Source organism: Malaclemys terrapin, chromosome 1 (assembly GCF_027887155.1).
Source record: "Malaclemys terrapin pileata isolate rMalTer1 chromosome 1, rMalTer1.hap1, whole genome shotgun sequence".
NCBI classification, from domain to species: domain Eukaryota; kingdom Metazoa; phylum Chordata; order Testudines; family Emydidae; genus Malaclemys; species Malaclemys terrapin.
In genome coordinates, this window is record NC_071505.1 from 89,211,663 (window position 1) to 89,238,720 (window position 27,058).

At 43.7% G+C, this 27,058-nt stretch overlaps 2 protein-coding genes across 3 annotated transcripts in view; one reads left to right on the top strand and one right to left on the bottom strand.

Moving 5' to 3' along the window:
• LOC128838139 (guanylyl cyclase C-like) overlaps window positions 1-23,484 on the bottom strand; it is a 145,847-nt gene extending 122,363 nt beyond the window's left edge. Inside the window, exon 1 of the mRNA XM_054030063.1 lies at window positions 22,442-23,484. Within this exon, the coding sequence (XP_053886038.1) occupies window positions 22,442-22,463 (22 nt within the window). The 5' untranslated portion in view covers window positions 22,464-23,484. The remainder of the gene's footprint in view (window positions 1-22,441) is intronic.
• Window positions 1-27,058, top strand: part of IFT56 (intraflagellar transport 56) — a 77,237-nt gene that overhangs the window by 33,747 nt on the left and 16,432 nt on the right. For both annotated transcript variants that reach the window (XM_054030086.1, XM_054030075.1), the window contains exons 7-13: window positions 1,445-1,616; window positions 2,037-2,111; window positions 7,285-7,387; window positions 11,100-11,155; window positions 15,089-15,142; window positions 15,598-15,661; window positions 23,492-23,580. In XM_054030086.1, coding sequence (XP_053886061.1) covers window positions 1,445-1,616; window positions 2,037-2,111; window positions 7,285-7,387; window positions 11,100-11,155; window positions 15,089-15,142; window positions 15,598-15,661; window positions 23,492-23,580 — 613 coding nt within the window. The remainder of the gene's footprint in view (window positions 1-1,444; window positions 1,617-2,036; window positions 2,112-7,284; window positions 7,388-11,099; window positions 11,156-15,088; window positions 15,143-15,597; window positions 15,662-23,491; window positions 23,581-27,058) is intronic.

The window sequence follows — 27,058 nt, forward strand, 5'->3', positions numbered from 1 at the left end:
ATCCTCAGTCTTGTTGTTTTTATTCAAGGGATCCTCTGTGTCCTTTTGAACTCTGAGGATTCTTTCCATTCCCATTTATCCTGTTATTACCTCTGTCCCAGAATTCCACATTATAGCCACCAACCTCAGCCAGGAAGTGGATAAGGAACCAAACCTTTGGAGATGTTGCTGTTGAGCAGCACAAGGCATGTGTTTTCCCCCAACCACATCTTCACAAACAGTTTTTAGTGTGCTGCCTGCGTAATATTCTCTAGATGCTGCTGGCCTGGGAAGCAGGGTCCAGAGTCAAAGGAAGGCTTGGCAATGTATAAACTGCTATTCTGGAACAGGTCAATGGTCTTTTGCCTCTGCAAGTGTGTAATGCTAAATGCTTCAGAGAAAGCTGAAATACCTCCATAATGCTTATATCATTGTGTAATTCTGTGCTTTGGGAGGAAATTTCAGCCTGACAGTCCCTAGGCTATGATCAGCTTATGCCCTGAAACATAAAGATCAATAACCTTTGTGAGACAAGGTGGGTGAGATAATATCTTTTATTGGACCAGCTTTTGTTGGTGTGAGTCACAAGCATTTGAGCTTACACAGTTCTTCAGGTCAGACCAACAGAAGTCGGTCCAGTAAAAGATATTACCTTACCCACCTTGTCTTTCTGATATACTAGAACTGACACCGCTACCACAACACTGCATACAGTAACCTTTGTAACAGTTATCCTACAAATTGTTGTTACTGCAAATGTTTTTCTTATTCCTGTAAATGTCTGGTCCTTTTTGGCTTGATACCGTGCAGTAGTGAGTTTCACAGGTTAATTTTACATGACATAAAAGTAAATTCTAACATTAAAGAAATCTTTTTGAAGTTTTGTATGCATACAATATACTTGGCAAAGGAAAACAGTCAAATTGCCTTGTATACATTATGTGGATGAACCTTAGTTAATCAGTCCAAATAAAATGATTGCGTTCTCTCTTACATTTCTTCACATGGGGTTATCACCAATTCCCAAAATAACAAGCCCCAAATTTCACAGGTCAGTCTTGTATGCATGAGTTCTTGGAAGAAACTAGCTCTTGTTTCACCCTCATGATTTTGGGATGATGTGTTGTAACATTGACTCAATACATGTTGAATCATGGTGTCTGTGCATGACAGAGAATGTCTTCATACATGCAAATGTCACAATACAATTACTTCCTCCTGTGGGACAAATGCTGTTGGCATCCCTGCGGACGCAACCCTGAATAGTTTTGTGCTTGTCTGTAGGAGAAGCTGAATCCAGAAAGTCACATATAAGGCTGTTCTCAGGAACTCAGTATTTGTTGTATTTGTAAAGGGTACATGGGAAGGTGAGGGAAAGTCATAACAGACTTTAATATTCCTTTTCAGCACAATTTTCTGTCAAGAGATGAATGCTTCTGTGAACACTTCCTCTTTTGCCCTTCAGGGAATACCTGGCTCTCAACGTATATGTGGCTTTATGTTACTACAAACTGGATTACTATGATGTGTCACAAGAGGTGCTGGCTGTTTACCTTCAGCAAGTTCCTGACAGCACCATAGCTCTTAACCTCAAGGCTTGTAACCACTTCCGTCTTTACAATGGCAAGGCTGCTGAGGTATCTATTGGAAAGCCCTTCTGGCTTGTCAGTCTCATTTGAAATCCCATGCAAGTTTCTTTTCCCTGTTGTGTTATCTGCCTTATACTTAATCACAGTTATTGACAAATGGCATTTTATCATGTCAGTATTCTCCCCCAAAGGATATCGCCTATCCATAGTCCTCACATTGTTGGGCACTTAGGTTTTCTGTTCGCATGCTGGCCTTTCCATTTTCTCAATGCAAGTTTTGCTTTACATTTGTATGAATTATCCATTTGCAACAGTCATCACGATGAAGTGGGGGATTGTTTGTTTTCCTCCACCAACCCAGCTTATCACAGCTGGAGTTGCCTTCCTATCAGTTTCAGATGTGGTGTGGATCTGCACTTGGGGGGGTATTTTTGATAAACTTTTTATAGGTATAATATTTAATTTCAGGCAGAACTCAAGAGCCTGATGGACAATGCCTCGTCATCTTTTGAGTTTGCTAAGGAGCTCATTAAGCACAATCTGGTGAGTAATGGATTCATCTAAGCTGTGGATCTCAAACTCTGGTCTGCAGAGCTTTTCTTAATATACCACTATTGAAAATTGGGAATTAAGCAGTAGGAGGTGGGGTGTTAAGAGGTTATGTGAATCCATAATATAAACAATGGAGGCAGTCTGATCAATACGCTTCCCACTTTTATTTAATCAGTTTCATTTTCTGATGCTTTCCTTGTCTCTGTGCCACGTTCAAGACTAGAACCTGCATTCCTACCCCCACTTTATACTTTGTCTTCTGGGGCAAAGTCGTTGCATTACACCATTCTGGTCTTTTTACATTGTCATGGCTTGTTACCATGTCATGAAAAAATGTTGCTTTATCCTCAAGGATAGGTTAAGATGCTTTAAATGTCCTGTGAGCCTGTCCTTGCAAGATACTTGGGATTAGGCTTGGCAAACTAGTCAATTGCCTGCCTATTATTTGTTCATGATCAAATATTTGTCATATATTCCAGCAAGAATGCCCTGATATAGATGGCAGCCTATCTTTTTGATTGCCTCATGGTGCCATTCTTTCTTTCTTTAGAACTTCATTTAATTGTATTTCACATTTTTTTGAGTTAAAATAACTCAGTTAAGTACTGTTTTTTTGTAATTAGGAATACGTATCTATCTAAGGCTAAGCCTATTGGAGACCATACAGTCTTACTCGTTTTGTTATCGTTCTAATAAATCAGTGGTTTAAAATATTTGACCATTTTTGATATTGTTTGACCAGTTATTTTTGGACTGGTCAAATCCCCAACCCTCCTTGAATAGCCCTGTCAAAATCAGGACTTCAATGCAAAAATCAGAATGGGTGAGGATCCTGAACAATGTTGTCTAACCACGGTACAATGTCAGTGGAATTAAAATATCTCAAGATAATAGTCTCTATTTGCAAAGTTAATGACTAGGAACTCATGATACTGAGGCAAAGTAAAAATATTTGTGTTTGAAGTAGGAGATATACTGATCATCTGGCAACATTCTACTCCAGTGATTTTATTGCTACTCTGGTGAATGACTGGTTGTAGTAGTTTGCTTTTATTTGATGTTGGTGAGTTGCTCAGTTTGGCGTGCTCATTGGATGGAAGAAGGCAAGGACATCTGGTATGGGTTTTAACCAGGCCACAACTTTATTAGTCAAATTACATCCAAAGTTTGCATTGGAGGACAGCCCAGCATGGTCACTTGCACCCCATTGACCCTTTGCCAATTTTTAGGGGCTCCCTCTTCAGGGGGTGCCAGTCATCACACTAGGGAGGTCTGTGCATGTCTCCAATTGCCTAGTCGCATCCCTCCTCCTTTCTGGGGTTGATGCGAGAGGGGGCCTCAACCCCTTTGCCAGCACCACCATCAAGTGCATTGGTGGGGTGGTTCCCCAGGATAATGTCCTGACCCCTGGTTCTCATTTTCCCCTAGGGGTTAGACATGATGCCCTCAGGATGCCCACTATGTTACCTTTTTGTATCTGGAGCCTAAATCAGCAAGTTCCTGTACCCGGTACCTGCCACAAGGAGGTGCCTGCGTTAGCTTGGCTGCCTCAAGCCCACTACCTAGAAGTTTGGCCAACCCAATACCAAGATCATCCAGAAACAAATTGGCACCTGTATCAGAGAGGTGCACTCCATCCTCAATAAAGCTCAGCTGCACTCTGGGCTATGTGGCCATGTCTGATAACTGAAGCACTTCTGGACCCCAGCCATGTTGCTATTTTCCAGCTGACCTTCCTTCAGGCCCTATCCACCTTTTGTGGGTATGCTGCAGTCCACCAAACCCTGCAGTCCAATATCTCTAGCGATACTGTCCCCATGCCAAGAAATATTTGCCAGCAGTCCAATATCCCACTTAGCCTTCAAAATCAGTTTGCGGCCAGGGCACGTTCTAAGGTCGTTCTCCCCTAAATGGATGATGATGATGTCCAGTGTGTCCTTTCGGGACCTGAGTTGGTCCCAGGTCATGTCCCGCCTGAGGCCCAGCTGCGAACTTCTCGCCTGAATTACATGCTCTCTTATAAGCCCAGTGCACAATACCATGCCCTCAATCCATATTCTCAGCTGTGTGTGTGCTGTGTGATCATTTTGTGTGATCGGCATGGGGAAGGAAGCAGACATGGTTAAAACCTGTGGCACTTACAGCCCATACGTGGTGTTGGCTTCCCCTCAGGTAGCTGCATGTAAGATTGTAGATCGCCAGCGTCCTTTAGCCTGAACTTCTAATGCGCACAGATCTAACTGGGTAGCCACTGTGTGGCCCCCATACAGAACGAGTGGCAGCCATATTCTCCTGGTGGCAAGCTCAAGAATGACAGCCCCTTCCTAAACACTCCCACAAACTGGAATTTGGTTAGGAAGGAACATTCCCCATGCAGGAGCAGGGAACCCTCACCAGGTGGCTGTTGAGTCACATATGCCTGCAATGCCTGTACCAGACATGGATCCATCTCACCAGAGTGGTGCAGAGCAACAGCCTCGCTGACCCCTCTTTGATTGGTTTTTGACCTGTGGACCTTGAGCTGTAGAGTCAGCTTCCCATTGTACATTCTGTAGTTTGATATCCAGCACTGAAGAGTCACCCTTCACTGATGGGACCGGCTCACTGACCCAAAAGGCCCCAAAGAAAGGCTGCCTTGAAGAGTATAGCTTCACCCCCAACCCAAATGGCAGATCTGAGGAAGAATCTTGACTAATTGTCTAAAGACCTGCAAGGTCACTGGCTCACTAACATTGTTCTGTGTCCCAGCAGCCTAGGCCCAACCCTCCAGCATCCTACAGGCCATGAATCCCTGACGGGGTCCAGATGACCTGCAGACTTGCAGCAAAAGGACACCCCAGCTAACTGGTTAGCTGTAGCCAGTGATGCAAGGCCCCACCTATGTAGCAAGACCATAAACTGCCAAATTTGTGGTTCTAGTATAGGCCAGCCCTGGGAAGACCCACAACCTCCTTGAATGCCTGAAACTCCTCAAACGCTGTCATGTAGGCCAAAAAGGTGCACAGTGCAAGATTCCGTAGGGCTGCCAGCATTAGGTTGGGCACCGCCATGGCCTCCAGTGCTAGTGTTCAGAATTGGTCGACATGCAATCAAGAAAGAGTGTCCGCTATATCATTGTTAAGCCCAGGTATGTGCTTGGCAGTGAAATAAGTACAGCATTCAAGGCAATGGAGAACGAAAGACCTCATCAACTCATTACCCTGGCCGATTTAGTGGACTGAGAGTTCACCACATGAACAGCCGCTAGATTGTTGCACCAAAACCTGATCCTCTTGTCCTTGAACTCCCCATCCCAGATGGTGACTGCCACCAAAATTGGGAAGAACACCAGGAATGTGACTGATGTCTTTCAAAATTCCAGACTCCCTCCACTCCTGGGGCCACTCACGGGCACACCAATGCTCCCTGAAATAGAAACCAAAACCTATCCCTCCCACTACATGCAAGATGACTTGCAGGTTGGCTTCAAGCGGTAGAGGAACCCATTTTACCCCTCAGCTATTGAAAAACCCGAAGCAACCCCCCACACTTGCCTGTTATAGCTGTGCCTGAAAACTGTCCAGGTAGTGTGTCACCAGTTGGCATCCTGCACACTTCCTTACAGCTCAGTCCAGCATTGTACAGTCACAGGAGAGAAATACCTGCAAGCTGCATGGAAACTTTTTAAAAATACCATAATAAAGGCTCAAATTAAATGTGTACCCCAAATTTAAAAAAAAGACGCCCCCAAAAATGCCACCATGGTTAGAGCCAAAAAGGCATCAGTTTAAAAATTGGAAGTCAAATCCTACCGAGGAAAATCGAAAGGAGCAAAAACCCGGCCAAGTCAAGTGTAAAAGTATGTATAATTAGGCAGACCCAAAAGAATTTGAAGAGCAACTAGCAACAGACACACGAACTAACAGCAAAATAAATTTAAAGTACATCAGAAGCAGTAATCCTGCCAGACAATCAGAGGGGCCACTGGATGATCGAGGTGCTAATGGAGCACTCAAGGAAGACAAAGCCGTTGCAGAGCAGCTAAATGAATTCTCTGTATCAGTCTTCACTGCAGAGGATGTGAGGGAGATTTCCATACCATTTGACAGATATGAGGCACTGTCCCAGACTGAGGTATCAATAGAGGAGGTTATGGAACAAACTGATAAATTAAACAGTAACAAGTCACCAGGACCAGATGGTATTCACCCAGGAGTTCTGAAGAAACTCAAATATGAAATTGCAGATCTACTAACTGTGGTACCCTGAAAATCCTGTTGGAGCTGGAAATTTCTCGGGGCCTGTCCTTTCCCATCGTAGGAGCCACCAAAGCACACCCCTTGCTAGACTTGGGGCCCTCTTCTTTTTGTTCAGTAAGCTGCATTGTGATTGACAAGCGTATCCAAATGTAGGTTGCCAACCCTCCAATATTGTCCTGGAGTTTCCAGGAATTAAAGATTATTCTTTAATTAAAGATTATGTCATGTGATGAAACCTCCAGGAATACGTCCAACTAAAATTGGCAACCCTATTCAAATGGCACATTGGCTGACCCACAAACCAAGTCACAACAAGCTTATCCATAATTTTTTTCTAACATATTATGCATGCAAGAGTTAAAGCTGTTTTCTGATTACAGTGGTGGAATTATGTTTTGAACCTTTTACCAATGATTCAGCAGGTAATAAGCTTCCTTCCCAAGTCACACCTGAACTAATGTCCCATGTGGTGTTGTGGGAGGAGGGAATTGTCATGTGAAACTGAAGACCTGACTATTTTTGGTCATTTAAAGATCACAGGACACTTTTCACATGTCTAGGATTATTAGCCCTAATATTTTGGTATAATTATAATTAAAGTGAATTGTAATTTTCCATCTATATTCCCCTTGCAGTTTCAGTTTAGTTCATATTCTGCCTAACTTGTTCGACACTGTTATGTGTTGTTGCGTTGAACTGTTGAATAGCTGATGTGTTCTGCTCCAGGAATAATTACTATTTACTGATGGGTTAAGTATTTTTGTAAAATGTGAGATGTTTATAATTATTAATAAACTAGGGGTCCAGCTAATGCTGAATCCATTGACTATAACAGATCATTACTGTGGAAATTTCAAGGATGATTATGAGATCACAGACTGGAACACTCTATAGGACTAACAAGATGGGTGCTTTCTTTTCTGCAGGTTGTATTCCGAGGTGGGGAAGGGGCCCTGCAGGTTCTGCCACCCCTGGTTGATGTTATTCCTGAAGCCAGATTGAACCTGGTGATTTACTATCTCCGGCAAGGTAATGAAATCTCCCTCTGTCTCTCTCTTAGATGCAGGGATTAAAAACTTTTCTTTTTCTGTGACATCTGTTCATCATCTCACAACTAGCCTTCTTCAAATGGGCCACAGCATTGTTTGCACTATTTCATCTGCGGTAAATAAGCTAATGTCTTACATACTTTCTTGACTTCTGAAGGAAGTCCATTTGTAAAGGGCTGAACAAATCCACTTCAGCAGAAGATCACAGACTTTTTTTTTTTTACACTAGTGAAACACTTTCCCTTAAGCCTGCTAAAATGCTAAAGATGTACACAGGATTGCCACCCAGGCAATGCAAATTATTTCTGTAAATGTGGCACAGACAGGCTGTTAAAAAAGGGACCAGAAACAAGGCTGCAGTCTGCAAACAAGACAATCCATTCTACACACATTTGCCAACTGTTGAAAAATGTAGGTAGATTCCCCGGACAGCAAGAGTTTCTTGTGTTTCCAAGTCATTTCTGTCTTTGCTTTGGATTCCTTTTGTATTTTTTATTGGTTACAATGCCTCCCTCTCCCCTCATGCTCATCACCACTGTATTTCTCCATTGAGAAGTGGATTGATTGATGATTTGGTGTTAACTGCAGGAACCTGTGTAATGGGATATGTTGATCACTTTTCCACTCATTGACTTCCTTATTCATGGTATTTTATCATCTCTGCATGACTAGTTATTTAGAGCAGTGTACTTAAAAGCAGTAGATCAGGGGTCGGCAACATTTGGCACGCGACTCGCCAGGGTAAGCACCCTGGCGGGCCGGGCCAGTTTAATTACCTGCTGATGCGGTAGGTTCAGCCAATCGCGGCCCCCGCTGGCCACAGTTCACCGTCCCGGGCCAATGGGAGCGGCGGGAAGCCGCGGCCAGCACATCGCTCGCCCGCGCCGCTTTTCGCTGCCCCCATTGGCCCGGGACGGCAAACCGCGGCCAGTGGGGGCCGCGATCGGCCGAACCTGCCGCGTCAGCAGGTAAATAAACTGGCCCGGCCCGCTAGGGTGCTTAAATAGTGAGCTGCGTGCCGAACGTTGCCGACCCCTGCAGTAGATGTTATCTCCTCTGTCTTTATGGTTTAGTCTGTTTTATTGTATTTCAAAGGAGGTTGCAGTAATGTTGACTGCTTCAGCTAGTAACCTTTACTACTTTGTCACCTAGTTGTCTAGAGTTGGGGCTGGTCTACAATGAAAAGTTATATCCGCATAGCTGTCTCTCGGGTGTAAAAAATCTACCCCCCATAGCAATGTAGTTAAGCCAACCTAACTCTAGTGTAGGCAGTGCTAAGTCAATGGAAGAATTCTTCCATCAACCTAGCTACAACCTCTTGGGGAGGTGAATTAATTACAGGGATGGAGAACCCATCCTCTTGCTGTAGTAAGTGTCTTACACTGAAGCACTACAGGTGCCATAGCCTTGGTCAAGTTGGTTCTTTTTAGATGAAAGAAATAAAACTGTGATAACCCCACAAAACTCAAAATAATCAAAAAAACTTAAGACTTCTGACCTAAGGAGCAGAAGTAAACCACACCCTAAACCTTACATACCAATAAGTGCATCAAGGCATTTGAGTGGCTATAAAAGTATTAAAAGAAAAAGCTCTATGGGCCTTCTGTAGCTTAATTATATTGATTCTGAAGCTTGATGTGCTGATTTTTAGCAACATATTTATGCCATGCCAATAAGGTTGTTGAAATTTAATCCCTTTGTCAGAGGACTTGTCTCAAATGAGTTTTCTGCTTACTACTCACGTGCATCCTAGACTGTTTCTGTATCTGCTATGGCAAAGTACCTTCTTCTCCTCAGCAGGCTCAGTCCTTTTTAGCCTTGGAGACACAGGCTTGGGCAAAGCAAATCCTCGTAGGTAGCACAGGGTCTGGCTATTCCTTCCCTCAGTCAGTCCCTTGTATTGTTTTTCTTCCCTTCTGGGGACAGAGTGCAGCCTTCCTTGCTGGAAGGGTTCAGAGCCTTGCTGCACCTAGCTTACTGGCAGCTTCCCTGCTTCTCTCACTCTCCCCCCCACCCCCCTCCATGCCGGGGAGGGTTTAAAAAGGTGTCAAACAGTTGGAGCCAGCTGAACCTAATTGGTTCCCTGGTAACCCCTTTTCCAGCTGAACCTTATTTCCCCATGGTATCTCTCCTCAGTTGTTTGGGACAGGCCTTTTAACCTCCTGGGACTAATTACTACCCCCCACTTTTGTAGCCGTTTGTCCTGGGTTTGCCACATATCCGCCGCCCCCCCCCCCACACCTCCGCTCAACACTACGGGGTTGGGCTACTTGGGTCAGAAAGCAGTGCACTCTCGACAGGCCATCCATATTGCCATGTTGGGTTCCAGACTTATGTCTTACTGTGAAGTGGAAGGGTTGAAGTGACAGGAACCATCTTGTTACTCTTGCGTTTTTGTCCGTGTTTTGGTGCATCCACTGCAAAGGGGCATGATCCGGCTAATTACTACCCCCCACTTTTGTAGCCATTTGTCCTGGATTTGCCACACTGCACATCCAGTTGGTACTCAGCTTCATTACTTGAGCTGTCACAAATTTTAGTACATAGCTGTGCCCTCTTTTCCTATTGCCATAAATGGATATAGCTCATTTATGGCACATACTGTACAGAACCTCATTAATATCATTTTGCTAATCCACAAGCCCTTTAATTCTCACAAAAATGGCAATTTCACCTGATTTCTCATCAAAGATTTAATACCAGAGTTCTGCAGTAAGATCTCATATTAAGACTTCATTACTTGTACAAATTGTACTAAAATGCAAGTACTAGCGAACCAATAATACTTGGTATTTAAGAGCAAAGTATTTTAAAAAAATATTGGCCTAATATGTACCTAAATACCTCATGAGTATGTGAGGTTTGATTTATTTTGTAGTGTTTTGAAGATGTAAATGGTGTATAAATATTATACAATGAAGTATCATTAAAGTTAAACTGTACTTGTCAAAATACATGAACAAAATATGCTATTCTATAGTACCTTAGTTTAAAAAAAACATTTGCTTAATTATCAACACCTGGTAATTTGCAATGGATTTCCTGTTTATTAGTGTGAATTAACTTTGCTGGGTAATTGAGTGACAGAAAAGCCCCGCGCTAATATATACAAGTGAAGGGGATGGAGTTAAGATGTTCTAAGACTGGATCCTTTTTTTTTTTTTTTAATGTACTTTTTTTAGTATATAACTTTTTTGTGTGAGTAAAATTCTTTAACTTTTGCACTAACAGTGCTTTTTACATGGGAGAATTAGGGTCAGATACACTAATTTGCCAAATGTTGAGGTATTAATAATGAAACCGTAAAGTCTGTATTCAGAAGCAGCTAACCCAGTCTTGCCCTGAGGGAGGAATAAACATGTTAGGGGAGACAGGAGTATGAAGGATTTATTATCTTGACCTTGTACTATTGAGAACTCATCCACTGGACTATGAACAACGGGCCAAGTGATCTCTGTACTAGGGAAAATGTAGTAATAAAGAAGCTATTACTCAAACCATGTTTGTTATACAGGCTCAAGAAAGCCACCACCAGCAAGGTATACATTTACACAGATTTATAGTCCCCTTACTCCTCCCCTTCAAATGCTTTATCTGTCTGTGACTGGGTAAAGGAATGTTGTGGAGGATGAGTGGTCTGTCTGAATACAATTCACTGTGGTTTGTCATGCATGTAACTTCTGGTATTTCAGATGATGTGCAGGAGGCTTATAACCTGATTAAGGACCTGGAACCTACAACTCCACAGGTAATTTGAGACTTATGGCATGGTTACTTAAAGAAAGAGTTTGCAAGTTGGGGTAGAATCTGCCATGTCCAAGCCAGTACCCTGAGGATTCATCCCCTTTAACACCCTGCATTCATCCTTCCACCACCTTTCACCAGTGCTAAAGCTTTGTATGTGTGAAATATATACATGCATGTATTATTTTATTTATCATGTTTATTATGGTAGTGTGTAGGAGCCAGTGGAAAACAGGGCCCCATTTTGCAAATGTAAATGCAATGTACAAATGTAGAATAAGAGACAATCCCTAACCTGAAGAGCTTACAGTCTAAATAGACCAGACAGACGCAGGGTATGGGAAAGGGATAGAATGCAAAAACAGAGTGAGCAATGCGGCGGTGGCAAAGGTAATGTTAGTTTTGCGATTTTGTTATTTAAATCCTTTCAATTGGGTTATGTTAAGTGTCTTAGCTAGACAGGAAGAGTGATGGTGGGAGGTGTTGGAGGAACAGCCAATCAGCACAGGAGAAGGAATGTTCGGAGTGAAAACTGCCGTGTCCTTAGCTCCTGCTTGAACTGCTCTCTGCAGCTCCTGGACTGACTTATGTCTCTTGCTGACTCTTCCCTGCAGTTTTTTTCTCAAAGTTCACATGGCTGGGGAGGAGAGGGAAGACTTTACGGGTCCTTGCGAGGGGATGGGGTTGTCCTCTGCATAGGTCTGGGTCTGGGAGGTGCTAGGGGGAAGAGGTGGTCCCAGCTGGGCCTCATTTCAACACCTCATCCCAGTTCAACACTACCTATTTGAACTGCTTTCTGCAGCTGCTGGGCCAGCTTCAGTCTCTTGCTCCTCCCTGCATTTTCTTTCTCAAAGCCCACATATATAGAAACACATGCACTGTATAAATACAGTGGATCTGAACAAGAGAAAATGTCTAAAATAGACACTGAGGAAGGCATACTCTGGAAGATTATATGATACAGTGACCAAAACTCCTGAGACCTGTGTACCTTAGAACTTCCACCATTGCTGATGGTGGAGTAGCACCAGCAATGACTTATGAGTCCTAGGCTAGGTCTACACTACGGGTGGGGGTGGGGGAGGGGTGTCGATCTAAGATACGCAACTTCAGCTACGTGAATAGCGTAGCTGAAGTGGCATATTTTAGGTCGACTTACCTGGCTGTGAGGATGGCAGCGAGTTGACCGCTGCCGTCAACGCCGCTTCTGCCTCTTGCCGCGGTGGATTTCCGGAGTCGACGGAAGAGCCATCGGGGATCGATTTTATCGCCTCTTCACTAGACACGATAAGTCGATCCCCAATAGATCGATTGCTACCCGCCAATTCAGCCGGTAGTGAAGACGTGCCCCTAGTTTTAGCAGCATTGGAGCAGCTACTGATGGCTTTGCCACTCAAATTATGCAAGTCATCCCAAACTCATGCTGATAAAAACTTTTGTCCACTCCACTCCTTCATGTGTTAGCTGTTTGTGTTCATGTATTCTGTATCTATTTATTGGTAATGGAGGTGTGCTGTAAATGTTACATGAACATGAGTTGAGAGTGGCAAAACTACAGGCAAATTATGCAGATCATCCTAGATGAGTACCAATACATCTTTTATACCACACCACAGCCATTGTGAATTGTGCATATGCCATATATGTTACAGAAAAAATGTTTTACAAAGTTTTAAAATGTTTATTGGTACTGTTTTATTATCTCTCTCTGCCTGTAAAGCCAGGCTCCTGTAGTTATCATGAGTCCCACTGTGCAGGCTTTTTAAGAGAGAGAAATTATAATGAATAAATGTTAGAAAGATTTAATATTACCTAAAAGAGCTTTTTCAAAAATAATGTAATTTTTAACATCTGACATTTTAGGATCTTCCATGGCTCGAATCAAATGCTGGTTCCCACTGGCAAAATGGAAATCTTTGTATAGCAATGGTGTAAATTCCTTTATTTAGCCCTGCAGAGACCTTCTACAACTGTAAATCTGTCACTGGTTCTAGATTGAATGTTATCAAGTCCTGCTCCTCAGTGTTTGTCAGGAAATTTATATTTCAGGGAAAAGAGGAAACATTTATCTGGTAGGCTTTTTTGAAAAGGTGACTGGAGCTCCTTGGGTTAAGAATGATAGATCCATCTCCACATGAAGGACTTCTATGTGTGTGTCTGATTTATAAATACATTCCTCACATACATGCTGGTACTCGCCACAAGGCTGATAATATACAGTATGTTAATACGCATAAGAAGGGCCAGATTGGGTCATACCAATGGTTCATCTAGCCCAGGGTCCTGGCTTCCAAGAGTGGCCGGTGCCAGATGCTTCAGAGAGAATGAACAGAATTGGGCAACTGAGTGATCCATCCCCTGTTGTCCAGTCCCAGCTTTTTGCAGTAAGAGGCTTAAGACACTCAGTGCATGGGGTCATAGGCGCCGACTCTGTGGGTGCTCTGGGGCTAGAGCACCCACGGGGAAAAATTGGTTGGTGCTCAGCACCCCCCAGCAGCCACCCGCCCAGCTCACCTCCGCCTCTGCTCCACTTCCTCCCCTGAGCGTGTCGCGGGGAAGAGCCGGGGTGGGGATTTGGGGAAGGGGTCCAATAGGGGCAGGGAGGGGGCGGAATTGGGGCGGGGACTTTGGGGAAGGGGTTTGAATGGGGGTGGGAAAGGGTGGAGTCGGGGCGGGGCCAGAGGCGGGGGGGGGCGCAAGCTCCCACCGGCGCTGGGGAATATTGGTGCCTATGCATGGGGTTGTATCCCTGGCCATCTTGGCTAAAAGCCAATCCGAGCGGTTCTCAACCAGAGGTCTGGGGCCTCCTAGGGGGGGCCACAAGTAGGTTTCAGATGGTCTGCCAAAATAAACCAAAGAGCAGGGCCGACGTTAGACTCACTGGGACTCAGATCAAAAAGCCAAAGCCCAAGCTGCATGGCGCTGAAGCCAAAGCCTTAGCTTTGCGAGGCCCTCTGTGGTGCGGAGCCACAGGCAGTTGCCCTGCTTGCTACCCCTAATGCCAGCCCTGGCTTTTAATCTACTGGTTGTGCAGAAAATCAGTTGTTCTGGCTGAATGCAGACAGATAAGTTGCATTCTGGCTGAATGGGCCAGTGACCTGTGTAAAATGCAGTGAGTTTCTCAGTCCAGCTCCTCTTATTTATTATTGGTAACATGCCATTGTTGTGCTAATGGACAAGTTCCACCAAAAACCGTAATCACAGTTGGCATTAATTGTCCCCCTCTTTGCCATCTCAGCAGAGGGGTTCAAGAACTGCAGAGGCTTCAGAGGTGCCTCTCTCCAGGGCAGTGTGGAGGAACTATATATACATATGCGGGAAAACTTGCAATGCTTCTGCCTTTGCTGTACCTGACTTACAGGCAGAGGACTTCAGCCTCCAGCACTGTCAATTTAATACCTTTTACCAGCACCGGATTTAATTTTTCATGCTGGTTGAAAGATATCAGTCTGTTTGACAGCCCTGGGGACTCAAGTTCTCTTTATTCACAGGGTAGATATAATACTGGCAGAGGCAATGCAAACTTCCATACCCTGAGGCAGAGACACATCTCCTCCTCCCTGGAGTGACAACTTATACGCCTGAAAGGGGAGTTCAGTCTACTTGGGCCCCTCTGCTGCCACTGATAACAGCAGGACAATTCCTGGCAATTTTGATGGTGTTTTTATAATGTTGCTGTCTCTACACAGGACCTTGATTCAGAACCCTAGCTCATTTCACTTAAACAACTGGCTCAGATGCAGGATTGATTTTTTTTTTTTTTGGTTATTATTTATTACACGCTGCTGGAGTGCAGTCGTATCTGACTACTAAAAAAATGAAGTTTGAATAGAGTTGGCATGGGCAGGAACAAAATAATTTTTAAGTTGCCTGCAGTTGTTTTGTATGTCTTCTGAATTCTTTAACTTGTCTTCTCTGATCCTCTTGTTTGTTGCAGGAGTACATACTCAAGGGAGTGGTGAATGCAGCCCTTGGACAGGAAATGGGCTCAGTGAGTAAAACCCCTCTGGTGCTCCAGCATTTACATCAGTACTAGGGGAGAAAGAAATGTGGTATCTGGAATGCAGCTAATGGGAAAGAGATGGTACTTTCACACTCAAATCCCATGCTTTCTGAGTCCTTTCATTTCTTCTCTCTCCATAATTCACAGTCCAAAGTGAGTGAATTGTGAATTTCTGAGACTCATCCAAACTGAACTGAGCCTCTCTATCCTGCTTACAAAAGCCTTGCTTCCTTTTGAAAGGATTCTGTGTATATGGGTCCATGCAATAAGATTCCTTCCTTCCTTGTTTATTGTACCTCTGTCCCCATCTTTCCCCTCACCCCACAATATGTGTATTCACTTTGCTCTACTTCACCCTACTCACCCCCCTTGGAGCATGCGTTCATTCTGTCCCATGGCACCACTCCATGTTCTGGATCTCATGTCATTTGTTTCTCTCCAAGAGGGATCATCTGAAAATTGCTCAACAGTTCTTCCAGCTTGTGGGAGGATCAGCCAGTGAATGTGGTAGGTTTGAAATTTTCTTTCTCCATTATGTAAATGCTCTTCTACTGATACTACAGTATATACCAGGGGTTCTCAACCTTTTTCTTTCTGCAGCCCACCTAAACATGCTATAAGGGGTAGCCAGCAGGGCAACTGTCCAGGGCCCCAAGCCACAGGGGACCCTGCGAAGCTAAGCTGCTCAGGCTTCACCTTGAGGCCCAGTTGCCAGGGCTGGGCTGGTGGGGCTTTGGCTTTCTGCCCTGGGCCCCAGTGAGTCTAATGCTGGCCCTGCTTGGCGGACCCCCTGATACCTGCTTGTGGCCCCCAGGGGGCCTTGGACCCCTGGTTGAGAACTGCTGGTATATGCTGTCTTATAATAGTGCCTATGCAATTGCTGACTCTCAGCATGTCTAGTGCCAGGCATTGTGTTGCTGTAGTTATGCTGGTAACAGCATAATGTTTCCACACAGTACATCTGCTGTCATATGAAACTGAAGATATGCTCTGACACACATGTGCACACAATTTTGAGCATGTTATAGACACCTACATTGTTCCAGTTAGAGCAATGGGTTTGTAATAAAACAGGATCTCTATCTATGTAAAATGGTACTTCTATCATAAACAGTCACATTAACAGCAGCATTTGGGCTGGAGATGGGCCCAGTGATATACCAAATACACAGTACAGTAAAAGCTGTTTTATCCGGCACTTGGCCAACCGGAAAGCTCTATAAACTGGCATTTCTGATCTTCATTAAAATTCCGGTTTATAGTCCAGTTGCCGTGGGGCCGGCAGGGGGTTGGGGCTCTGGAGGGAATGTGGGTTCTGGGTGGGAGTTTCAGTGCGGGAGAGGGCTCAGGACAGCAAGTTGGGGCATGGAAGGAGGTGCAGGGTGCCAGATCTGGGGGGCGCTCACCTTGAGCGGCTCCCCGCAAGCGGCAACCTGTCCCAGCTGCTCCTAGGCAGAGGCTTGGCAGGCGGCTCTGCTCGCTGCCTCCACCCACAGGCACCACCCCCGCAGCTCCCAATGGCCGCAGTTCCCAGCCAATGGGAGCTGCGGAGCTAGCGCTCAGAGCAGGGCAGAGCTGCCTGCTGTGCCTCTGCCTAGTAGTAGCTGGAACAGGTCGCCGCTTGCGGGGAGTCGCCCAAGGTGAGCACCCCCTGGATCTGACACCCCGCACCACCTCCCGCACATCCCAACCCCCAGCCACACACCCCCTCCCGCACCCAAACGCCTCCCTCTTAGTTAACTGGCATTTTTTATTTAGCGGGAACCCCCATTCTCCCAACATGCCAGATAAAACAGCTTTTACTGTATTATCTTCAAGTAGCATATTTTTGTCTAAATTAGAGTGTAAGCTCCTTGAGACAGAGACAATGTTTTATATGTTCAGGGCAGCACATGCTAATAGCATAATAAAGAGGAACAATAAGAACTCTCAGTGCAATGTTCCAGAATGTACTGTACTTATATATATTATAACACACCAGCCATTCTATTGCCTGCTTAAGGTCATTCTGTTGACCTCGGACTTTGCATTTGCGTCCCTAGCTTTAGGATGGGGATTATAGTTTTACTGCCTTTGTATGAGAGCCTTTGCTAACATAGTTGGCCTAGAAGTCAAAATCTAGCACTTCCTTCTATTGCCAGTCCTTGATGGTCTCCCAGGAGTAAAGAGCTAGTACCACTAGATTGTCTGTCTGTTTAAAGTCTTATACAGTGCCCTGCATCAGCATATCTAACTGTTACACAAAACTAGAAAGGAATGATGGTTTGTGTTTCGTAAAGTAAAGAAAATCCTGTGTTAGTGTTTGGGGAGGGGGAGTTGGAAGGGGGCCAGATAAGTGATTGTTAGCACCTTCACAAGCTTGTTAACTTACTGGGAATTTTCAAAGATCAATGGACAAACAGAAAAAGCAGAACACTTTCTCTGCTGTGATTCTGGTCTTTCTACATCTCTCACTCTCTACAGAGATCCCAGGACCAGACATGGAGCTGGAAAATGTTTAAAAAACTGTTGAGAACAGGGTAGTTTATGAGAACTATGTCACACATTCAGCAAAGTCTTACAGAGGTCAGCGGTTAGATCTCTGTTGTTTTGGTTAGATTACTGACTTAAAAAATTAAAAAACACACAATGAGCAGAGTTAGGGTATGAGTCCTTCCATTCAGGAGCTATGTAAGTCTAGACTTTTAATTATTGTGTGGTTTCAGAAAAACCCAAGAAGCATCCATTATGTAGCAACCATTATCTACCTTTCTTCCGCAATAAAACCTGCCCAAAATCAACAGCTGTACACTGCATTTCGGCTAGGAAAAAAGATGGCTAAAACTATTGGTCACCAATGTCTCATAAACTGGAATTGACATTGCAAATGAGGGCACTAGAGCAGGGGTGGCCAACCTGTGGCTCTGGAGCCACATGCGGCTCTTCAGAATTAATATGCGGCTCCTTGTATAGGCACCGACTCCAGGGCTGGAGCTACAGGTGCCAACTTTCTAATGTGCCGGGAGTGCTCACTTCTTAACCCCTGGCTCTGCCACAGGCCCTGCCCCCAGGGACTCCATCCTTTCCCGCCCCCTTCCCTGAGCCTGCAGTGCCCTCGCTTCTCCCCCCCGTCTCCCCAGAGCCTCCTGCACACCACGAAACAGCTGATCGAGAGATGCGGGGATGGGGGGGGAAGGCGCTGATCGGCGGGGCTGCCGGTGGGTGGGAGGCACTGGGATCTGGGTGGGGGAGCTGATAGGGGAGGGGTGTGCTGCTAACGTATTACTGTGGCTCTTTGGCAATGTACATTGTTATATTCTGGCTCCTTCTCAGGCTCAGGTTGGCCACCCCTGCACTAGAGGTTGCTTTTTTTGTTTTTGTTTTTTACTGTCCCCTATACTCCTGGCAGTTAATGCCAGTGTTCTGAGTGATCCTTCCCAATAGCTCACCTTTCTTTAGCCTCATGGTAGAAAAAGAAATAAGGATCAGATTCCTTGGCGAGAGTAAAAGAAGAACTGAATGGGGGAAACGCAGTGAACTGTCACATTTTTAACACTTTCACTTAATAAATGGTATATCATTTCTGTGGCTGAGCATAACTCTTAGTGAGTATCCAGTTCTCATTAGACAAACTTAATTCTTAATATGAGTGGACCCTGTAGCCCACTCAAGTGGCTGCTGCTGGCACACCTATAGCCGGTAGCTCTACCTCCTAGAACACAAGGATTGCACACGATGCCAAAATAATGGGGAGTAAGCGCCCCCTCTTCATCTTCAGTAGTTTTAAGACCAAATCTGGCATTTGGTAAAGGAAAAACATCAAATCACTGGGAGGGAAAACTCTTTTCTGGACTTCATATTACCTCCTTTTGGCTCACTTTAAGTTACACAAAGTATGGAGCTTCTCAAAATGAGGTTTTTTTCCTCTTTCTGTGTGAATCACTTGGGATGGATTAGGTCTTTAAAATCCCAACTTTCCTATTTTACTTCCATTTCATTATTCAAAATGGAACAGAGCTAAGGCAAAGTCACCCATTCACTTCTTGCCATAACAAGTAGTATCCATGGTAAACCAGGGTTGGTGATAGTGGCACCAATCCATGACTATTTTGTGTTCTTTTTATTATCTTTTTAATACCATATTTTATATAGTCATCATCCCAAAGCATTCTATGAACGATAGTTATTCAGGAAATATTTCATCCAACACTGGTACTGTACCAGCACAATACTGGTCAGATATTTAACAAAGCACAGTAATGCTACTTATACCTAAGAACACGGAGTGAAGAATAATATTCTGTTAAAGTGAAATTATAGATAATTGCATTTTGCCTACATAAAATTATCCTCTAACAGGGAATTTGGGCAGAACACTGGAGCAAACAGACTTTCATAGTGTGCCCTTGAATTTTTGTATGACCACAATTAGTAAGGGACTCAGCTTGTCTTTTCCCAAGATAGTGCTTATCTAGCAGCACAATATCCTCAAAACAGTGCTGGGGCTTTAGTTTATTACTGACTCCAAGAAAAGAGTATGCTATACTGAATTATAGACACTGCTTCCTGTAGGTTTTCCTCTGGGTGTTTCCCCAAGTACTGATAAGGACCAATTACTTTTCTTAGATGTGATCGGATCATAACCTCAAGTCTTCTTACTTGTTATGGAATTTGTGCCCCTTAATAATGGTGAAAATCTCAGTTCAGTTTTGGACTCTTTCCTACTTCAACTGCCACCAAAGAACAGTGAGGATAATGAACAGGAATGACAAAACTTTCTTGGCATCTGGCCATGACTGTGGAACTTGCTGCCGGAGATCAGAATGACTGCAAACCCTGTCACCATCAGTGCAGAATGTAAAACTTACATCTTCCATTTAGCTTTTCCACAATAACAAAAACTGTGTGAGGGAGAGAAACAGATTCTTCTTTAGAATTTGTAAGGCGCTTAGATCTTATAGTGATGGGTGAAGTAAAATTGCCTGAAATAATATGAGTTAGTAAGGTTTGTAATCTTTATGGGGAAAGTGAACTAAATCTAGTGGAGTATTCAGCCCATCACATAATGATGGATGGGGACATGATGGTATCTCTGGCACATACATATGGAAATAACATACAGAATATGATGGTCTCTGGCCATTAATGGGAAAATAGTCCCGGTCTCCAGCCATTATGTGCTGTATGTTCGGAGGTCATAAACCAGTATATAGAATTTTCGAAGGGATAGTTTGCAGGAAGGGAAAAAGGGGTGTCTGTGGCTATATTCTGAAAATTCAGTGAGAGGCTGTATTTTACAAATATGGGAAAATGGGTGTTATGAAAAGGAAAAACTAGAATGCTAAGATTAATGCCCCTGTTGACTGTGTCTTGGAAATGTGTAGTATTAGCCTGAGTTGTATGAGATGTATGGATATTACTTTAATAAAATAAAGTAAAAAATAAAATAAAATGCATTTTTTTAAAAATAACTCTGCGGAGGGGAATGTGCTGGGATAAGGTGATCTCCAACTAGAAAGTGGAAGATGAGTGGGAATTTGGGGGGGGGGGGGGGGAATAAATCTCAAGAATTTCTTGACCTTTGACCATTCTTTTTTTTATAAATGTTCCATTACCTTGATTAATTTATAAATATATTCTTAACTTTTATTCTCCTTAAATATTTCTTTATATTTTGTTTGGAACTTGTATAATATAAATTGCTATGGATTTATGAACTTAAATATCTTGCTAGGTGTGTGTGGGGGGGTTTCTTTCAGGGTCTCTTTGTGCCTTCCATTGCCTTGAGTGGAGTGGAAGAACACTGAGGTGTATTTAACTTATTGCCCTTACACATGAAGATGCATGTAGTGATGGGCATACATCTGAGTGAAGGGAAAACTAAACACACAAGCCAATTTGTTTCCAAGTAGGTACTAGAATATAATACATAGTGAAGTGACCTGGGAAGCCAAAGTGTAGAGCAGTGGTCCCCAAACTGTGGGGTGTGCCCTCCCAGGGGAACGCAGAGGAACATGCCGGGGGAGGGGCTGGCCAGCCCCCACGAGTGGTGGGGAGGGAGCACCACCCCGCTCCGACCTCAGCCCCACAGCTCCACTCCGCCCCCAGACCAGCTCTGCCTCCAGTGGCAGCTGTACTCTGCCCCCTGCTCTGTCCCCAGCCGAGCTCCAGCCCCAGCCCCAACCGCAGCTCCACTCCACCCACCAGCCCAGCTCTGGCTCTGGCCCCTTCTCTGCTCCTAGCCCAGTTCTGGTCCCAGCTGCAACTCCACTTCCTGCCCAGTTCTGCCCTCTTTCCCTCTCTGCCCCCAGGCTAGCTCCGCTTCTAGCCCTAGCTCCTCCCCCATCCCCAGTTCTGTCCCCAGCTCCGCCTTCAGCCCAAGTTCCTCTGCTGCGGAAGCCATGGCTGTGCAGTAATTGGAGGGGTAGCACGGACAGATTCCATTACTGGTAAGAGGGGGTGTGACAGGAAAAGTTTGGGCACCACTGTTGTAGAAAAACCACACTAGAGAAATCCTACAAGGAAGGACAATAAGATTGGAGTCTGGCTGTGGATAGAGAAGGGGAGCAAAAACATACCCATTTTCAGTTAGTTTCTTACATTCCCCATTAGTGGATTCTATTTAAACACTCAAGTTGTTTCATTTTTACATTCAACCAAAGTGTGTGTGTGTTTTATACAAAGACATCACACCTAGAAGTGATATTAAGGTGTTAAATTGCAGAGCCATGTGATAACACTTTTGATTGCCTCCTAATCCTCTGTCCACTAGAATAAATCCCCCGGGATATGGATTAATTTTTCAGGGCCCCCGAACAACTTCAAACTGCTGCTTCATTAAAAAAGCAAAAACAAAACTTTTTTCCTCTCAAATGGGGAATTTTCCATTCCATAACTCTCCTGCCAAAGGCCCAGATAAAACCTTCAGCTAGGGATGGATTTTCTGTGTTTGAAAACTGTCATAATATTGGGGTTAACTATACATCTACCCCCTTCATGACTTCCTCAAGGGCATACCCTTAGGTCTCAAGCCTCTAGCTGTACCCTTTTTTGGGGCAGGAACCAGTGTTCCTCTCTCTCCAGATCCGAATTTTAGAGTTGCAGTCCCCTTACAATTCACTGTGATGATTATCCCAGCCAGTCTGACTTTATTTCAGCACCTGCAGTTCTGCTGTTTCTCAGGGACAATAACAGTTAATCAGTGTCCAGTCAGCTTTCACAAAGCATAGTACAGTTATTTATGACATAAGCATTACAGAGAAAACACATTATAAAACAATAAACAGCCTACATATGTGCTAAACTTACCAGCTATTTCCATCATCCACATGAAATCCTGATCAGTCCATATATAAATTTGTCAGTTCTTTGTTGCAGAATGGGGCTGTCCTGAAATCAAGCTGACTCTGTACAGTTTGGGGCTTTTGTCTTTCAGACCTCCTGAATCAGGTAAATTAAGTCAATGCTACTTCTCCAAAGGGATGTAGCTTCACCGGTCTGGATATCTGCATAAGCAGCATTGGGAACTTGCATTAATTATTAACATCCCTCCTCAAAGCGATTCCAGATTACATAGGAACCCCACCCAGTGAACCAGGAACACAGAAATACACATGACGCTTGTTGATACAATAGTCAATGAATATCCCCTGGGTCCATAACCTTTGGCTCATCTCAATACATGAGATATTGAGGTTTCCACACTTCCAGGGTCTCACATCTGTCACAAAAATGCCACATCTTCCAATCCTGTTATCTCTTGACCCTGCAGGACAAGAAATGGAAGCTATATACCCATATACTAAGTAGTGTTGCCTGGTGGATAGAGTACTGGACTGGGACTTGAGATGTGGGTTCTATTGGTGGCTCTGCCACTGGTTGTCTGAGTGACCTTGAGCAAATCACCTCACCTATCCTTGCCTAATAATTCCCCATCTGTAAAATGGGAATAATGATACTGACCTTCCTTTGTAAAGTGCTTTAAGATCTACTGATGAAAAGTTCCGTATAAGAGTACTGTGTTGTTAGTATACCATTGTGAAGGGAGATTAACAGTTTTCCAGTGGGACATGGCAAGGCCTGGTATGGAGTCCAATATAAAGGACTTGATATATGTGAACTTTTTAGGTTTAGAGAAGTTATTTTGGGAAACAATCTTGGATTATCTGTGGAGCAGAATAGGGAAGGATGACCAGATGAACCAATAGCTCTTCTTCATCTGTAGTATAGCCCCTTGTCTGAAAGAGGCAGGTTATACTTTATTCTACGACTTTGTTGGCAATTTGGGAGGCAGATATCCAAGTTAATTTTCCACCATCACCCAATTGTAAATATCTGCCTTTTCCTCTCATGCCTTAGATACAATCCCAGGGAGACAGTGCATGGCCTCCTGCTTCTTTCTGCTCAGACAATTTGATGATGTCCTGATTTACCTCAACTCAGTCAAGGTCAGTAGAGCACCTTAACTACTGCTGTGTTTACCAGCTTTTTCTGGTAAGAGCTTTTTCTCTCAGGCCTTTGTGTGCATAATTCCCATTGAGCGAAGAAGAGATCTTACTTATCTGGGGTGGGAAATTTTCATTGGGTGCCTGATCTTTTTTTCTATCTTTTCTATCTTTTGTTGTTGTTGGAGAAGTGAAAACAATGGCACATTCTTGTATATAATATTGATATACATAATATCAAGAGGTTTATCTTCAGCTGCAAACCAGCGTTCTCTACTTGCTGAGTGACAGGAGCTGCCTGCCTTCCAAACTCAACCAACAGAGGGAACTAATATATACATGGAAAAGCCTGACCTTGTAGCCTTTGATTAATTTAGCGTGCAAATTGCACAAGTCACTAATAACGGGTTATTTTGCTCAAGCGGCTACACAAATTTATTAAAGGAGATGAGATTGGTGAATCACACACACAGACACGTGGACTTTATTTAGTACTTAAATACATACAGGTATAATAGCAATAATAGAAAAGCAAAATAAGTATAGCAGAACAATCCCCTGCATTATGCATTCTCACAACCATATGGAGACAATCAGAAGTATTAGAGGATGGAAGGAAAAGTCAGTGGAGAACATCAGAAGTGAGGTATGACAATCTAAACTTCCGCATCCTGTCATGCTGATATGCCCACTGGGGTCGGTCTGACAACCTTTTCATACCCTTTTTCCTTACATCCCCCATGCATCCGGTAACCATATTTGGATTGCCTATCAGCTCCTGTCCATGTGTGGCTTTCGGGGAAACCATAATTGGGGTTCTGATTGCTGACATAAGCTATTTGTGTCAATACATTTCCCAATATTTCCAGCACATTAATGTGGTTAACCTGATGGTTACATATACCAAAAATCCCCTAAAAATCTGTTATTTCAAGCTTAAACTCCTCTTTTGTGGTTTGTTTATCACAAGATGCCTATTAATAAATCTTATAACCTTAGGTCAAGCACTTTAGGCTAACTATCTAGGCCTCCTACTTTTGCAGAGCCTATAACACATATTTTTACATTTGTTTTCCCTACTTACATTACATCTTTAATTATTTTTATCATCAACATCTTTACACTTACGTATAGGCTATAATTTGATTTTAAACGTAAACCTTCCAAGAGCAAATCAGGGGTCAAGGGTGAATAACCTATCCCATCCAGCACAGTGCAGTATTGCACACACACACACATACTTACATTTGTCTGTCATTTGCATGCCTGAAGGAGCAGCTTCCTGAGCTCAGTTGGTGAAGAGATTCTGATTTGCACATGAGCAGATCTTTCCTGGGCCACCCATTAGAGGACACCAGTGTACACAGGTGCACACACACACCCTCCCCTATTCCTTTGATCATTCACTTGGAATATGTACAAACAGTTCCTGTAGTTTATTTGATATTATTTATATTATCTCAGTATAATATAGCAGAGTTCGAAGTAACTTTGGAAATGGGAAGTAGATGAGAAGGAAAGCAGATTAGAAATTAAACATGCAGATGAGATGACTAAAATAAAGGCACTAGATCATGAAGCTGACAAACAATGACTGTTGGATTAAAGGGCAGCTAAGGAGTGCCAGAGAAATAGGGTGCTGAACAAAGCCAGTTCCAGAAGTCTGTGATAACCCAGCCTATGAGTGCTTGAACATTCCCTGCTGACTAAGACCTGGTGCCAGTTGGCACCAGGCTCCTCCATACATTCCAAATCAAGGGTGATTAGATTTACCCCTTGTATACCATGCATTGCCCGTGCTTTCAAGCATAAAGAGCTCACAAAAGAATCTAATATGTCCATACTTGCAGATGAAAGATGTGTCCCTAGGCATGGCTAAACATTAACAAGGGTGGGTAAGGGAATAGTACTTTGATGGTCCCAAACTAAGCAGCCAATGATCTTTTAGGTCCTCTCAGCCCTACAACTTTTATCCATGATTTTGTAAACACTTAGAGGCCAGAGCAGTTTAACTGGATACATGTAACAGGACACATTTTTTGCTCGAAGAGCCTTGTTTGTACATCTGCACTTACTATGCTATCTAACTATGTTTATCAGTGCATTCTGGGAAAATCTGGCCAACTACCCTGTAGTGCCTCCACAAGTAATAGACTGGGCTGAGGGCATTCAAACAAAGCAATTTCAACAGCATGTGGAACAATGCACTCTGGGACGTCATATCAGAGAGCCTGGAGGAAGGAGGGCAGGTTAAACTGGTTATATGAATATAACTAGAGCATCCACTTCACTCTGTAAAAAGGAGTGCTGAACTGGATAAAGGAAGCCAACCATTTGCCTAGAACTCTGAGACTTGGTCTACTCCAGAAAAATGTGGTATGCTAATAACCACTTGCCCCTCCCACCTTCTCATTGTCCCCCAAGAATGCATGGAACACATCACATGTCTGCACATATATGTGTTTCCAATGGCATGCAAGTGATCATAATGCTGTTTCGATTAGACATGCTTCAAGCAAAATTAACAGGGCTGCCCAGAGGATTCAGGGGGCCTGGGGCAAAGCAATTTTGGGGGCCCCTTCCATAAAAAAAATTGCAATACTATAGAATACTATATTCTCGTGGGGTCCTCTGTGGGGCCTGGGGCAAATTGCCCCACTTGCCCCTCCCCTCCCCCCGGGCGGCCCTGAAAATTAACCACCATGTGGTCCACCTCTGTCAGTCTCCTCTAGTGCAGTGCCAATGTGCTCATCAAGAGCAAATAAAATTAGGATGCATAAGGAATGGGAAACAGATTAATACTGAAAATTTGGTGCCAATATATACATTGATGGTACGCCCTCAATTGGAATACTGTTCAGTTCTGGTCACTCCAGGGGGACATCAGAATTAGAGAGGGTTCAGAGAAAGGTAATGAGAATGATTAGGGACATGAAAAAATTCTCATATGAAGAGAGATTGAAAAAGTTTGAAACTGTAGGCTTTAGAGAAAAAAAGAATAAAAGGAGACAGGAGAAAAGTATACAAAATAATGATACAAAGAAGGTAGATCGTGAACTTCTATTCACTCTCTCAGAGGACAAGAACAAGGAGAGTCAGTGGAATTGTGGCAAATTCAAAACGGATCATTTCGAAGGAAATATATTTTTCAGATAAGACACAGTTAACCTGTGGAATTTATTGCCACCAGATGATATTGAGGCCAACCTCTTAGCAGGATTCAAAAAGATTGGACATTTTATATACCCACTAGACTATCCAGAGTTATAGCAATAAATATTTTAAAAATCTTTTTGAAGGGATACACACCCTTATACTTGAGAGTATAAGGTGACTTCTAAACTGCGGGGATTGGAAGGAACTGTTCCCTGGAGTAGGCTATCCCACACTGCCTACTGCAGGGTTTTTTGCACCTTCCTCTGAAGCAGGTGGTACTGGCCACTCTCTAAACCAGGATGCAGGCTAGATGGACCACTGGTCT